General features: G+C 40.5%; 1 protein-coding gene across 1 annotated transcript in view; it reads left to right on the top strand.

The window, feature by feature from the left end:
* The window catches only part of LOC107717300 (protocadherin Fat 4-like), a 106,754-nt gene that overhangs the window by 83,395 nt on the left and 9,064 nt on the right, over positions 1 to 14,295 (top strand). Inside the window, exons 9-13 of the mRNA XM_016524006.1 lie at positions 3,382 to 3,562; positions 5,882 to 6,132; positions 6,221 to 10,576; positions 11,893 to 11,997; positions 12,261 to 12,568. Of these exons, the coding sequence (XP_016379492.1) occupies positions 3,382 to 3,562; positions 5,882 to 6,132; positions 6,221 to 10,576; positions 11,893 to 11,997; positions 12,261 to 12,568 (5,201 nt within the window). The remainder of the gene's footprint in view (positions 1 to 3,381; positions 3,563 to 5,881; positions 6,133 to 6,220; positions 10,577 to 11,892; positions 11,998 to 12,260; positions 12,569 to 14,295) is intronic.

A 14,295-nucleotide genomic window follows, 5' to 3' on the forward strand; every position in this document is an offset into this window, starting at 1 on the left:
TGTGTGTGTGCGTGCGTGCGTGCGTGTGTGTGTGTGAGAGAGAGAGTCAGCGGCTGCATCACTCTGCTGATTCTTCAATATGAGTAATCAATACAGAGGTTTGACCGCTGCGGCTCACTACTTTTTCCATCGTCTTGAGCATGAGTGTGACATTTGTAAGACTAAGTTATTAGTGTAAATGTTCTTCATTTTTGTAGCATTTGTCAAGGTGTCTTGCACCAAAAATAGCTGTAATTTAGTTGCGCATCATCATTCATTAAAGCAGCTGAAGTTTCTGAATGCTGAATAGGCTATATTATGCAAATAAGCGTGATCATGTTAATGAGCTCATGGTTGTGCAGTTTTTGGTTACATTTTAAAATAACATTTCATTTAACTTGAAGTATTATTAAATAGCATTTATTAACCTTTTTTAATTTCAACATTTACTAATGCATTTTTAAAATCAAAAGTCGTATCTGTTAATATTAATTAATGGACCTGAGTTACATGAACTAACAATGAAAATACTTGCCTAAAACAATTTATAATCTGAATTAATGTTAATTTCATCATTAACTAATATCAATGCTTTTGTCCCTCTTTAAGTCACTTTATATAAAAGGATCTACTAAATGCATAAATGTAACTGTAAATGTAATGCTTTAATGTTTACAGATACAACCTCTGATTTTAATATTTAATGCACTTACATGAACAAACATAAATAGAGATGTATAAATGCTGTAAGAAATATATTGGTCATTGATAGTTCATGGGAGCTAATGCATTAAATAATAAAATTATTCAGCGTTTCTTCAAATAAATCTGTTAATATTAATTAATGGACCTGAGTTACATGAACTAACAATGAAAATACTTGCCTAAAACAATTTATAATCTGAATTAATGTTAATTTCATCATTAACTAATATCAACACTTACATGCATGCACTTACATGAACAAACATAAATAGAGATGTATAAATGCTGTAAGAAATATATTGGTCATTGATAGTTCATGGGAGCTAATGCATTAAATAATAAAATTATTCAGCGTTTCTTCAAATCAATTTCAAAGATATTTAGATATTTAAACAAAGCCAGAAACACTAGTTTAAATGTTTTTAATGATACAAGTCATTTTGAATACAATGTGCAAAGTTTTGCATTCACAGCTGGCAAATGAACCTGGCTTGTAAAGTAAAGTAAAGTAAAGTAAAAAAAAATTAAAAAACAATTTATTGTAAAAATGCAGAAAGTGTTCTCTTAGGGTTTGGTTACAGTCAGTATTTATAACTAGCCGTCTATAAAAACAATAGAAGTCAATGAAATGTCTCCATTTAGATAAAGTAAATATGTGTGCAACATTACACAGGATTGTTTTGGTCTTAGACCGTGTGAGACAGCAGACGTTCTCTCTGGATCCTCTCATCAGACACGGGTCACATTGTTTCAGCTCTGAATGAGACACACACACACGTTTCCTTGTGCTCATCAGATAAATGCTAATCTGACACCATGCTAATCTCTTTGTCTTCGCAGTGAGGATGAGGCGATTAAAGCGTGTGCTAACAGCTTATTAGCATGTGTTATTAGTTACACTAATCTGCTGGAGGCCTGCAGGAACAACACGCTCTGAAAAATGCCTCAGATTGCTTGCAGGCGAGGGGAAAATCTGCAGCCATTTTTCTTCTCTCTGCCTTTTGTTTTTACGAGCAGGATTTTCTGCCGCGCTGTAGAAGCGCACAATGTTGTCAGAGGCTGAATTTATGCACGGAGCAAATTAATTTTAATCACGTTCATTCGCGGCGAGAGGGGGGCAGATGTTTGAATCGCTTTACCCCCTCGGTGCTTCTTGTCATCTGCTATTCATTTAGCACGATCTCCTCAGACCCATCGGGCTGCTTCTCGTCACTGCGGCTTGATTTCTGCTGAAAGTAGCATTCTTTCTGCCGTGTGCCTCACTGTTTTAAACAGCAGGATACCCCTGCAATGATCCCCGTGTATTTAAAGATTCCTGAGTGTGTGAGGCACACAGTGTGTGTGAGTCAGAGATTAGCGCCGGACAGGAGCGCAGGCAGATGGCACAGACTCCAGCTCCGGATTTCAGTAGAGATGTTTCGGATTGAGAAGTTAATCTGTGCTGCTAGAATATCAAACCATCTGTGTTTAATGAGTTAAGAGGGTCCAAACTCTGCTAAAGCCCAGTGATTCTTAACAGTCATCAAACTGTATTTTAAGTTGTAAAAGACTTTTAAAGACTTAAGACTTTTTTTTAGGTTTGCCTTTATTTCAAATTTTTCTTATTAATGTTCTTCTGTTTTCTGTTATTAAGTAGTTTTTTGTTTTTGTTTTTTTGATATTTTGAATTAGTTTTTATTTTTAAACGTTCCGTTTTGAATTGTATGGGTGAAAATTCAGTTTTGATTTTAGTTAAAGTTTTGTTTTGGTCATTTTTATTTAAATATGTCGAAACAATGTTGCCTTGGCTACTAGCTGAAATAAAATAATTACATTTTTCTTCAGTTAATGTTTATTTTATTTAAAGTAACAACATTGTTTTTTAATTAGTTTAGTTTTAGTTAACTAACCCACAATCAGCGCAGGTCATTGTGTCACTTTCATCTTTATTTGAGATAAGACTGAATAAAACTGCATCTAAAACAAAAATCATGAATTTGTTTCTAATATTTTTTTTACATTTTGGTGGCTTAATATGAGGCATATTCCTCATAAGTGGGTGTTTTAAAGAATTGGATAAAATTCTGATGGTAAATATTTCTCAAAGGTAAAGAGTTTTGACATAAATTTTGGTAACACTTTACTTAAAGCCTTTATGTATAATGTTATAATGTTATTAAGTGGTATAATGCAATATAATTATTCATAATGTGCGTTGTAATACATTATATCTTGTCGTAAATAATTAATACCAACATTAAAATGCATAGTGTTACAATGAATTGATAAGTGTTAAAAAGTATTAACTGTGGTTACAATTATTCATGAGCTTGTACAATGCATCATAAGGTGCATTACAAGGCATAATTAATGTATTAAAACTACTTTTATAATGCATTATACATAAAGGCTTTAAGTAAAGTGTTACGGAAATTTTCTTTAGGATACGTTTGTGTCTTTGATTTAAATCACTCATTTGTTTACATCAGTGAGCGTCAGACTATCATTCTTACTCGTTATGATATGTTGCAACTTCTAAAAAAGTTATCAGCCAACTAGTGCGTAATGTATTATTTACAAGCCAATTTCTCACAGTTGGCACTTGGCGAATGTTAATTTTGGACCTAAGTCATAGATGAACATGTGCAACACAGACTCATTTCTGCTTCACACACATATATATATATATATGAACTTGTTTTCCTCCTGTGTTTGTAGGAACGCCATCTCTAAGCAGTTCTGGTACCGTGATGGTGCTGGTTGGTGATGTGAATGATAATATTCCATCATTCAGTTCAATGTCTTTCCACACGACCATTCCTGAAGATGCACCCACTGGAACAGACGTCCTGTTGCTCAACAGCTCAGATGCTGATGTAGGACTCAATGGAGTGATCAGGTATGACACTATAGACTGAAACCAAAATGTACTATATAACATTTTATGCATTTTTACAAAAAATCTTTGTTATATGTTTGTCTGTCATTTGTTTTTTTTTTAGTAATTTTGTCCTCAAACATTTAGCACCACACACACTACCTGTTAAGGTCTTTGCACAGTGAGTCCGAAATTTTCGTATGCGTTTTTTCGTATTTGTCATCCTAAAAATTTGTCACGCACAGAAACCTTGCACACTGAGTCCGATGCATATTAATTAATCCATTGCGAAAAAAAGAAGGACGAAATATTGGGTCCATCTAATGCTGAGATTGCGTAAAGAGGAGCTGCGGGACTATCCCGAGTGATTCAAAGTTTACTACAGGGTTTTGATGCTTTGGTAGCAATACTAGAGCCAAATACTTAAAATTGAAACCAGCATACAATTTGACTTTCGCTTCTACGGTGGCTCAGAGTTGTCAAAACACCTCTGAAAATGCTTGCTACGGATGTGAAAAATGCACAAAATCGAACCCGATCCGAAATTTTTTATGACAAACGAAAGTTTCGGAGGCAGTGTGTAAACGTGATTGACACAACGTGAGGCCATATTTATTTTTTTACGTGCGAAAATTTAGGACTCAGTGTGCAAAGACCAGTCATGTATCTCTAAAGTACTCCTGCATGAGCTCATGTGGGGGCAACATGTTCCACTTTCCATCCGAAATTTTTTATGACAAACGAAAGTTTCGGAGGCAGTGTGTGAACGTGATTGACACAACGTGAGGTCATATTTATTTTTTTACGTGCGAAAATTTCGGACTCAGTGTGCAAAGACCAGTCATGTATCTCTAAAGTACTCCTGCATGAGCTCATGTGGGGGCAACATGTTCCACTTTCCTAAAAACATGCTAATGAGGATGATAATGAAGTATGACAGACAGATCAGAGCCCAGTGGGGGGCAGCGGGACAGTGAGGGGCTTTGGTCCTTAATTCACAGAACCAGTTTTATGCATTGACATAACATCATAATTCTCACCGAACGTGAACTGGCGTGAGGCGGACAATGCGTGACTGTGGAGGATGTTGTTGTTTTTTCACCAGGGTTGTTTTTCACACTTTGTTCTGTAATTTGTGGCATTCCCGTCTCACTCTCTGAAGTTGCCATGTGTGCATGTTACTGTCAGAACGAGTTTGTGTCACGGGCCCCGAAAATGAACCTCACTGAAACTCAAAGCAGCATGGGAACGGCTCAAATCGGGTGTTTTTGATCAGGGCTGGTTTACTGATGCACAGCTGAGAAAACATGCTGCGGGAATTATGAAAGAATTGGAAAGATGAATAAATAATTAATCTTCCTGCCGCCCATATGATAAGATACTTGGCAAATAAACTTCTGAATTCTTGCTTAGGAGGAATTTGAGGAATTTTGGGCAGGTGCCGACACTTTACAGACCGAAATATGTAGCTTTCCTTTAGTTTAATGCCAAGGTCATGGGTTTGATTCCAGGCAAAGCAAGCACTGATAATATGTGTACCTTGAATACAATGTTAGTCACTTGGGATAAATGTGACCTTGGACCACAAAACCAGTCATAAGGGTCAATTTTTCGAAATTGAGATTTAAACATCAACTGAATAAATACGTTTTCCATTGATGTATGGTTTGTTAGGATAGGACAAAATGTTTGCCGAGATACAACTATTTGAAAATCTGGAATCTGAGGGTGCAAAAAAATCTAAATATTGAGAAAATCGCCTTTAAAATTGTCCAAACGAAGTCCTTAGTAATGCATATTCCTAATCAAAAATTAAGTTTTGATGTAGTTACAGTAGGAAATTTATAAAATATCTTTATTTTAACAAGAACATGATCTTTACTTAATATCCTAATGATTTTTGGCATAAAAGAAAAATTTATCATTTTGACACATACAATGTATTGTTGGCTGTTGCTACAAATATACCCGTCTTACTTAAGACTGGTTTTGTGGTCCAAGGTCACAAATGTGTGTGGGTAGTTGACAGATAGTATGGAGCCAGATCGGCCTCAAAAATAACACATTTGCAAAACAAAATTCATAAATGCACAGCACAATTTACATTTACAAAATCCGATTCGTAAATTCAAAACGCAATTCATAAATACACAAGTAAAAGCATAAATATTTCCCCAAATGCTCACACAAATGCATCTTACCTAAATAAATTTAAAATGTTTACACAAATATGTATATATACATTTCTTGAATTAATTTCCATCACACATTTATGAATGATGTTACATGTATTTATGGATCGTTGAATCTGCATTAACCTGTTGTGTTTGTGATTTACAGTTACAGTCTCAGTGGTGGGGACGGTCAGTTCTCCATCAACCCAGCCACAGGCCTGATCATCACCAGCTCCTTGCTGGATCGAGAGGCACGGGCGAGTTACCAGCTGCTGGTGGTGGCATCGGACAGTGGACAGCCCACACTGCTATCCAGCTCTGCCACAGTGTCTGTTGTTGTGGCCGACATCAATGATAACCCTCCACGGTTTCACCATCATCCATATGTCACACACATACCTGCTTCTACTTCCACAGGTCTGTCCTCTATGGCAGGGGTTCATGGTTTCATTGGGTTTTGGTCTGTCTGATTAGTGTCTAATCACTTCTGTTCTGTTTTTTGCAGGCTCACTGGTCTTTGCAGTCACAGTAACAGATGAAGACTTCGGCTCAAATGCTCAACTTCACTATTCGCTCACTGGACGCAATTCAGAAAAGTTCAGGATAGACCCCATCAGAGGTGCCATCACTGCCAATGAAAAACTCACAGGGAGTTCAGAGGTCACCTTCACGGTCCATGTAAAAGATGGAGGCACCAACCCCAAAACAGACAGCACAACTGTTACGGTTCGCTTCGTTACTGGAGGAGACTTCCCCCATATTAGAATCAAGGAGAAAGCCTTCACCTTCCCAGAAAACCAACCCACAAACACTGTTGTGACTAAGGTGACCGGATCTTCACCCAGGGCAGGTCCTTTGTCGTACTACATTGCAAGCGGAAACCTGGACAATGCATTCCACATAGATCAACTTTCAGGAGAGCTGTCTATCAAAAAGCCTCTGGACTATGAGAATATTGAGAAGTACGTCCTGTGGATAGAGGCCCGAGACCAAGGCTTTCCCCCTTATTCAGCCTATGAGAAAGTAGAGATCGCAGTTCTGGACGTTAATGACAACCATCCTACTTTTGAGCAAGAGCCGTTTCACGCTGAGATTTTAGAAAACCTCTCACCTCAACGTGTGCTGATAGTATCAGCATTTGACCAGGACAGTGGACCAAACGGGCAACTGGAATATGCCATAATTGAAGGCAACAAAGAAAACAGCTTCAGCATCAACAGGGCAACTGGTGAAATCCGCACAACACGACCACTGGATCGAGAGAAGGTCGCAGAGTATGCTTTGAGAGTAAAGGCGACAGATAGAGGCAGCCCTCCTAAAAGCACGGCAGTGAAGGTCTTGATCAGCGTGCTGGATGTCAATGATAATGCTCCCAGATTCTCCAGAATCTTCAGTGCCACTGTACCTGAAAATGCACCAGTGGGCTTCACTGTTACTCGAGTAACCACCACCGATGAAGACTCAGGAGCTAACGCTATAAGCCGATACTCTATCAGCGACGCAAGTCTTCCCTTCATTATCCACCCCAGCACAGGAGACATCACCATCAGTAGGCCTCTGAACAGAGAGGACACGGACCACTATATTGCCAAAGTCTCAGCACACGATTCAGGATGGACTGTTAGCACAGACGTCACAATATTTGTGACAGATGTGAATGATAACGCTCCGAGATTTAGCAAGCCGTCATATTACCTGGACTATCCTGAGCTGACAGAGGTTGGATCCATTGTGACTCAAGTCTCTGCCACAGATCCTGACGAGGGTTTCAACGGTAAAATATTTTACTTTATCCGATCACAAACAGAGTACTTCCGAATCAACTCCAGCTCTGGTGAGATCTTCGTTAAACAGCAGCTCAGGTATCAAAACTCCAGTGGCCACAGTAATGTCAATGTGAACCGTCATAGTTTCATTGTCACCGCTTCAGACCGAGGCATCAAGCCGCTCATGAGCGAAACCACAGTTATCATAAATGTAGTTGACAGCAATGATAACCCACCCACGTTTGAATCTTCCTTTTACTTTACCCCTGTCACTAAAAGTGTAAAGGTCGGCACCAGACTCCTCAAAGTCACAGCTCATGATCATAAGGACTTTGGCTTGAACTCTGAAATAGAGTATGCGGTATCTGGAGGCAACAGTTCCAGCAAGTTCCGCTTGGATAAACAAACTGGATCGGTCACAGTAGCGTCCTCGCTCACCGCAGACACAAATATAGTGTACCTGCTTGAAATAACAGCAAGTGACAAAGGGAACCCTCCTCTGTCTGCTAAGACAACAGTCAAAATAGCTGTTACAGAAGAGAACCATCATACTCCAGAGTTTTCACAGAACCAAGTAACAGTCACCGTGTCTGAAGGTCTGACTGTCGGCACAGCCATCCGCACACTTTCAGCACGAGATAAGGACAAGGACAAACAAATGAACGGCCTGGTTATGTACAACATCTCCTCAGGTAATGACGGTGGCTTGTTTTCAATTCACAGTCAAACGGGCGTTTTATCCCTAGCAAAGCCGCTGGATTATGAGACAAAGCAGAAGCATGAACTCAGAGTTTCTGCAACAGATGGAGGGTGGATTGCCAAGATAAGCTATGTTACAGTTAATGTCCTAGTTACTGATGTAAATGATAACCCTCCAGTGTTCGACCCTGTTGAGTACTTCCCAGTCGTGCAGGAAAATGTCCCCAGTGGCACCACTGTGGTAAAAATGAATGCAACTGATAAAGACTCTGGGCCAAATGCCCTGATGGCGTACGTCATTCAGTCATCAGACAGTGACTTGTTCATAATTGATCCCAACACAGGAATCATCACCACACAAGGTTTCCTAGACTATGAAGCTAAACAGGTGTATCACCTGACCATCAAAGCCTTTAACGTTCCAGATGAAGAACGGTGCAGCTTCGCATATGTTAATATTCAGCTGAAAGGTGCTAATGAATACGTCCCTCGTTTTGTGTCAAAGCAGTACTACTTTGAGGTTTCAGAGGTAGCACCTAAAGGCACAGTCATTGGGGAGGTGTTTGCAAGTGACAGAGACTTGGGAGAAGATGGCATAGTGTATTATTTGATTTTTGGAAGAAGCAGAAAAAGGGGTTTTAGCATTAATAAAAAGACAGGCCAGATCTATGTCTCAGGACCGCTTGACCGTGAAAAAGAAGAAAAGATTTATCTTAAAGTCTTAGCTAAGAATGCAGGAAGCATAAGAGGGGCAGATATTGATGAGGTGCTTGTGAACATTACGATTCTGGATGCCAACGATCCTCCTGTATTCACCCAGGAGCTCTATGATGTTCAGGTGAATGAGGGACTATCCCCTGGAGGCCTGGTTACATTCGTCAGTGCTGAGGATTCGGATTCTGTCCCTAGCTGGAGCAGATTCACCTATGCCATTGCTGCCAACTATGAAAAAAGTACCTTCACCATCAACCCTCAGACAGGACAGGTGTCTGTGGCTTCAGAACTGGACCGAGAAACTGTCCCTGTGTACAACCTCACCGTCCTGGCAGTCGACTCGGGTTCTCCAGCTGCCACTGGCAGTGCCATTTTAATTGTGACCCTGGAGGATATTAACGATAATGGACCAACTTTGGAGACTACAAGTGGGGAGGTGATGGAGAACCAGAGGGCAGGAACATCCGTGATGAAGCTCAGTTCAAGTGATCCAGATCTTGCACCAAATCAAGGACCGTTCTCCTATAACCTCGTCAGCACTGGAGCAGCATCCAGCTACTTCACCCTCAGTCCAACTGGAGAACTGACCACCAGCCGGGAGATAGACCGAGAGCAGATAAGTGATTTCTACCTCTCTGTGATTATCAAAGACTCTGGTATTCCTCAGATGTCCTCGACAGGAACTGTCCACATCAAAGTCAATGATCAGAATGATAATCCCTCAGAGTCTCGCTCCGCAGAGATCTACGTGCATTATTTTGGAAATATGTTCCCTGGAGGATCACTGGGGGTGGTAAAGCCACAGGATCCAGATATACAAGACACATTCCACTGTGTTCTTGTTCCACCAGCGGCTGTCCTCTTCAGCATTCCCACAGGAACCTGTGACCTCCGCTCAAACAGTCGCTCCACAGATGGCACATTTGATTTTTCGGTGCGTAGCAGCGATGGCGTCCACGATGCTGTCAACAGCCATGTCCGTGTTTTCTTTATTGGATTCAATAATGCCACAGTGGACAACAGCATCCTGATACGAGTCGTCTCCCAAAGCGCCAGCAACTTCCTTACCAATCACTACCTCAGTTTCCTGCGCATCGCCAATTCACAGCTAGCTGGTTTGGGCACTGGAGTCCAGATCTATGGGGTGTTTGAACTAAACAACAGCACTTTCCTGATGGCAGCTGTCAAGCGGGGTCATGGGCAGTACGTCAATCCAAGTGGAGTTGCCACTTTCTTCCAGAGCATCAAGGAGATTCTGCACAGACAAAGTGGAGTTAAGATTGACTCTGTGGACTATAATCCCTGCTTCCACAATCCGTGTCAAAATGGGGGGAGCTGCAAGAGGTGGCTGGGTGTTGGCTCAGACATGAAGACGGAGGAGAGTGTCCCGGTCATCCTCGTCTCAAATCGCCCCCTACAGCCGTACGCTTGTAACTGCAGGCCAGGTTATGCCGGTGCCCTCTGCGAGACTGACATCGATGAGTGCCAGCCGACACCTTGCCACAATGGAGGAACTTGCCACAACTTGGTGGGCGGATTCTCTTGCTCCTGTCCAGAAGGTTTCACTGGGATGGCTTGTGAGAGGGACATCAACGAGTGCCTTTCGAACCCCTGCCAGAACGGGGCACTATGCCAGAATTACCCCGGGGGCTTTAACTGCCTGTGCAAATCTGGATTTGCAGGTACAGTCTGCCATCTATTTGCTTTTTACCAGTAACACAACCACAGATGTTAGGCAAGGCACATACATGCAGCTTGCACACAAGTTTGTTATCGTTTTAGGCCAAGAAAAATATTTGCTTCTAAGTAATTGGAGGGGTGTTGTAACCCAAGCATACAGTGGCCATTGCCAAAAGCAGTTTGCTGTTAGGGTCACAGACTGGGAGGTATCAGCTGTGACGCAGATCAACTTGTCATGTTTACTGTAATGAAAGTAGATGATCAGATTTGCACCCTAATAAGGACACGGCCGTAAACCACCTTCAGATTTCACCTGTGCTGTGCAGTTAAACTGCTTGTATACTCTAAAGAGGTCTTTGAGTTTAAGGACCATCTGGCTTTGTTGGGTCCATTTTAAGACAGTTTAAGTCATAGAAAAAAAAAATTATTAGAGTGTGGGTTAACCAAACTCTAATATTTTTTTTTTTCTATGACTTAAACTGTATTAAAATGCAAAGATCATTTGTAAAGCTAGCTATCTCAAGCCATTTCAGAGTTTTTAAAATCTGTAATGATGACATAATTACAGTGACTGTAAAATCAGTTGGTGTATGTGAGTATGGATCTGTCTGTGATGTTTGCCTTTGAATAAGCATGTGTGATAGCCTTAACTTGAATCGGCTCTGTTTGGGCAGGTGTTGGCTGTAGCTTTTGGACATTGTTTTCAACATGGAGCTGTAACAGACATTTGGTTTCAGGCTCTGAGTCATTACGATTATTGTTTTATTCTGATCATAACAAATGACTGCAGTGTGTTCACATCGGAGGCCCCAGATAAATGGGGCTGCTAGAGAATTACACCTATTGACTTACAGTAGTGTGCATGCACTCCAGCTGAAACCCACACTTCCTGTTTTGCTAGTGGTGATGGAGTTTTCGTTCTTCGTGCCATTTGTCTTAGAGAGCTACATACAAGGAGCAGAAAAGGAAAGAACTCAAATTAAGTTTATGCTTGATCATTTGTATGCCTAGTCATTCTGTTTTTGTCATAGTCTTCAGCGTATATGTGTGTTTTATATCAGCACCTCTTTTATGGGTCTCCCAGAACCAGTGCAGCTGATGCACCTTCATGACAGACTTTCACCTTCTCTTTCTTAGAAACGTGGGTCCGTTTACAAGGTGTAAGACTTCGAGCTGTTTGTATTAGAAAGATAAAGTGCACCAGAGATGTGAGAGAGAAAGAAAACACAGGGGATTCTGGGAGCCCCATGTGAGAACAGTCATTTTCGTGTGTCATGCTCACCTCATTGTTTTCATTGGTGTTTTTTCATGAATTCAGGGAAAGCCTGTGACTCCATCATCAATTACTGTGAGTGTAACCCCTGTTTTAATGGGGGTTCCTGCCAGAACCGTGTGGAAGGCTATTACTGTCACTGTCCTTTTGGTAAGTCATCATTTCAGCCCCGGGACCAGTTCAAGGTCCTTCAACTGCTGCTATTAATTCTGGACTGTGTGTGAGACTGTAATGCAGAAACAAATGTGTTGTAGATTACAGAAAATGAACTGCAGTGTGAATTTGTCCATTGACACACAATGTGGTAAATGTTCAACCATATTTTTTGCGTGTTGTACCATGGATGTCATGAATTTTTCACTGCATGAAATTCTTATGCCACAGACAAACAATAAATCACTCTCCCTCTGCAGGTGTGTTTGGAAAGCACTGTGAACTGAACAGCTACGGATTTGAGGAGCTCTCTTACATGGAGTTCCCCAGCCTCGACCCCAACAACAACTACATCTACATCAAGTTCGCCACTTTGAAGGAAAACGCCCTGCTCATGTACAATCACGACAACCAGACCGGCGACAAGGCAGAGTTCCTGGCCCTCGAGATCTTAGAAGGCAGAATGAGGTTCTCATTTAACTTGGGGAGCGGCACTTACAAGCTCATGACGACCATCAGGGTCTCAGATGGCCAGTTCCACACGGTCATCGCCAGGAGGGCAGGAATGGTGAGTCCTTTCGATCTGTCTATAATCTGTCTGCTAGGAACCTTCAGATTGGTTACGAAGATGTTCTCGCAGGTTTTGTTCAAATTAAAGTGTTTATTGGTTGTTTTATTTATGCATTCTTTTCCGTTAAACTCTTAACTCTTCTGGATCTGCTGCATAAAATCTCTCTGTAAATGGCTTGTAAAAACACTTCAGCACGGCATTACAGCAACACCTCAGCTTTGTGTGATCCGACTAATGTTCCTGAAAAATAGGCTGTAAGTCTGTTGTGGGCCTCACTGAAGACCTGGAGAGTAGAGCCGTGTGTCATGAGAACCCAGCCCCTACGGTGCAATAAAGAGAACCTGATCTGTGTGTTTGGAGAAGCGGATGTGGGTCACTTCGGTGGTTCTGTAGGGCCGTTTTCTTTTTTCTTCCTTTTCGTTCTAGACGTGAGCTTGAGCAGATGTTAAAGTCATACATGACCCCTTGTTTTCCCCAGTGGAGAGAGCTGAACTCTGATAGTCAAGGGTACTTTTGTTTAGTTAAGTTGTCCTAGTTTACCCAACAGCCAGATGCGTTGGATTTTGGCACGCTGTCTCGAGCTCATGGTTTTTTTGTTTACAGGAGAGTTGGGGTTTATCGAGAGCTGGTCTATGGCCACGTTTTTGCTCTTCACTTGTTTCTGCGTTGTGTGTTGCAACTTAGATGGTTGATGGATTATAAATAGAAAAGTAGAAATCAGCTCGCACACCCACATACAGCATGTGTTTCCAAACACCGTCCAAAAAAGCAGCTCAAAGCCAAATCTATTTAATATAGACTCTGAAAATGCTCTTTGATCCCCACTGGGTCCAGTTTCAGATTTTCAGACCATTGCAGTCTAGTCGTGCACTGGATGAACACTAAAACATTCATGCAACAGTTTGTATCAATCTTTATGACAACATATGAAATGATGCTCAACCAGCAAACTTAATTGATGAACTTAACTTGTGGTAGAAACATAATTTGTTGATTACTCAAAAAAAAATTTTTTTTAAACGTAATAGTTGTTAAAAATATATAATTTTTGCATGGTTTCCCCAGCTAACTAGGAACATTCTTACAACTTTCACTAATATTTTTTAAAAGTTATATAAATGGACAAAACATTTTTTGAGTAATATTTATGAAATGTTCTTATAACTTTATTAATATTTGATATACCTTCTCATAACGTTGAGAAAACGTTCTGAGATCAGCATTCTTGGAATATCCTTATGATGTTATTTGTCCTTGATGAACATTCTAAGAAACATTTTTGTAACCCTTAAATAACATTCTAGTCACGACAAGAAGACTGGACATTTTAATAATGCTACATTTAAAGTGAAAATAAAGTTAGTACAATATTGTAGGAAACGTTTTTGTAACCTTTAAATAACATTCTAATCACAATCATGAAAACGATCAATCAAGAAAACTGGGCATTTCAACATTTTAGAAACATCTAAAAACAATGTTCCAACAATGTTTTTATAACCTAAATTTGTCACCTGTGTAGAAGTCTGCTGCTTAATTTTCAAAGTTAACAAAACAATTTAATTAAGTTCTGCTGCATGAAATTGGTTTAGAGACTCGTTTCTGAAAGCAAATGTTTCCTCTGCTAGAAGTGTGCGATGTGGTCTGGTTTAGTCTTTTTGAAGTGCAGGGAGGCATTAATGCGATGGCCAGACGCTCGAGCCGCGCAGGAAGTCATCTGTATC

Source organism: Sinocyclocheilus rhinocerous, unplaced genomic scaffold (assembly GCF_001515625.1).
Source record: "Sinocyclocheilus rhinocerous isolate Xijiao unplaced genomic scaffold, SAMN03320098_v1.1 scaffold149, whole genome shotgun sequence".
Lineage (NCBI taxonomy): Eukaryota > Metazoa > Chordata > Actinopteri > Cypriniformes > Cyprinidae > Sinocyclocheilus > Sinocyclocheilus rhinocerous.